Source organism: Orycteropus afer, unplaced genomic scaffold (assembly GCF_000298275.1).
Source record: "Orycteropus afer afer isolate SDZICR_OR568_19922 unplaced genomic scaffold, OryAfe1.0 scaffold00848, whole genome shotgun sequence".
Classification (NCBI taxonomy): domain Eukaryota; kingdom Metazoa; phylum Chordata; class Mammalia; order Tubulidentata; family Orycteropodidae; genus Orycteropus; species Orycteropus afer.
Genome location: NW_006922435.1, coordinates 245,139 through 246,499, shown reverse-complemented (window position 1 = coordinate 246,499; position 1,361 = coordinate 245,139). Strand labels below are relative to the sequence as shown.

The window sequence follows — 1,361 nt, the reverse complement described above, 5'->3', positions numbered from 1 at the left end:
AAGAATTGACTGGTCCTCATGTTCTTGGAGCATGCATCTGTAAGCAGATTCAGATACAGCATAGATGTGTGGAGGCATCTCATGGCGTTTCTTCCCTCTGTACATTTCAGTAATATTCTCAGAGTAAATTGGAAGATTTTTGTAAGGATTTATGACTACACAGAAGACTCCAGAATAAGTATAGATAAGTCCTGAATAGTAGCGATCCTTCAGATTATGTAAAACAGATGCTTCATTCAAGCATACCAATTCTGCCATATCCTCCACCTTGGTGGAGTTCATCTTCTGAATATCATCTTTGTTGACCATTGCTTTCTTTCCATTCTCAGCCAGCTCAGCCATAACTTCATCTCCTTGCTCTTCTTTGATACTAGCCGCCTCAAAGCCATGGCGTTCTGATGGAATCCAAACTAACTTTTTAGCTGTCCAATCAGCTTGAGTGGCAGGGTTGTAGATGACAGCCCTATCCACAAAGAGATATCTCTCAGGATCTTCAAGTCCAGTTCTTTGCACTATTGTAAGCAGAAGAATCCAAGAGTAATCACCTCTTCAGCTGAAGATGGTGGCGCCGACGTATGTTCCCAGCCGTGACCACAGATCAGGCTCCTCAGTCCCAGGAAGTGCAGTTTTAAGAAGAGACCATTCCCTGGAGAAGGATATCATGCTTGGCAAACTGGAAGGTCAACGAAAGAGAGGAATCCCTCAACAAGATGGATTGACACAGTGGCTACTACAATGGGCTCAGGTATAGCCAGGACCATGGAGTAGGCACAGGGCCTGGCAGTTTCGTTCTGCTGTACATAGAGTCGCTATGAGTCAGAGACGACTCAATGGCACCTAACAACAACAACAACAACAACAACAATGATATTCCATTGTGTTATGTACCATAGTTTGTTTACCATTCATCTATTGGTCAGCACTTATCTTTTTGTTATTGTGAATAGTGATGCCATGAACATGGATGTTCACATATCTATTCATATCACAGCTCTTATTTCTGTAGGGTATATATCTAGTAGTGGTATTGCTGTTCATATGGTATTCATATTTACAACTTTTCAGGAAGCATCTGCCATTTTTCACAGTGGTTGTAAAATTTTACAGTTTCATCAGCAGTCTATTAGGGTTCAAGTCTTTCTACATCCTCCCTAGAATTTATTTATTTTTTAACTTCACCATTAATGCTGGGGTGAGATTAGTGCTTTGATTTGCATCTGTTTAATGACTAATGATCACTAGCATTTCTTCATGGTTTTTTTTTTTTTTTGCCACCTGAATGTCTTCTTTGATGAAATGTCTATTCATGTCCTCTTCCCATTTTTAATTGCATTGTTTTTCTTGTTGTTGTCAAGGTGTTG

At 40.1% G+C, this 1,361-nt stretch overlaps 1 protein-coding gene across 1 annotated transcript in view; it reads right to left on the bottom strand.

Moving 5' to 3' along the window:
* LOC103212089 (myosin-10-like) overlaps nucleotides 1–1,361 on the bottom strand; it is a 39,691-nt gene that overhangs the window by 5,355 nt on the left and 32,975 nt on the right. The window contains 1 exon segment of the mRNA XM_042783303.1: nucleotides 7–512. Within this exon segment, the coding sequence (XP_042639237.1) occupies nucleotides 7–512 (506 nt within the window).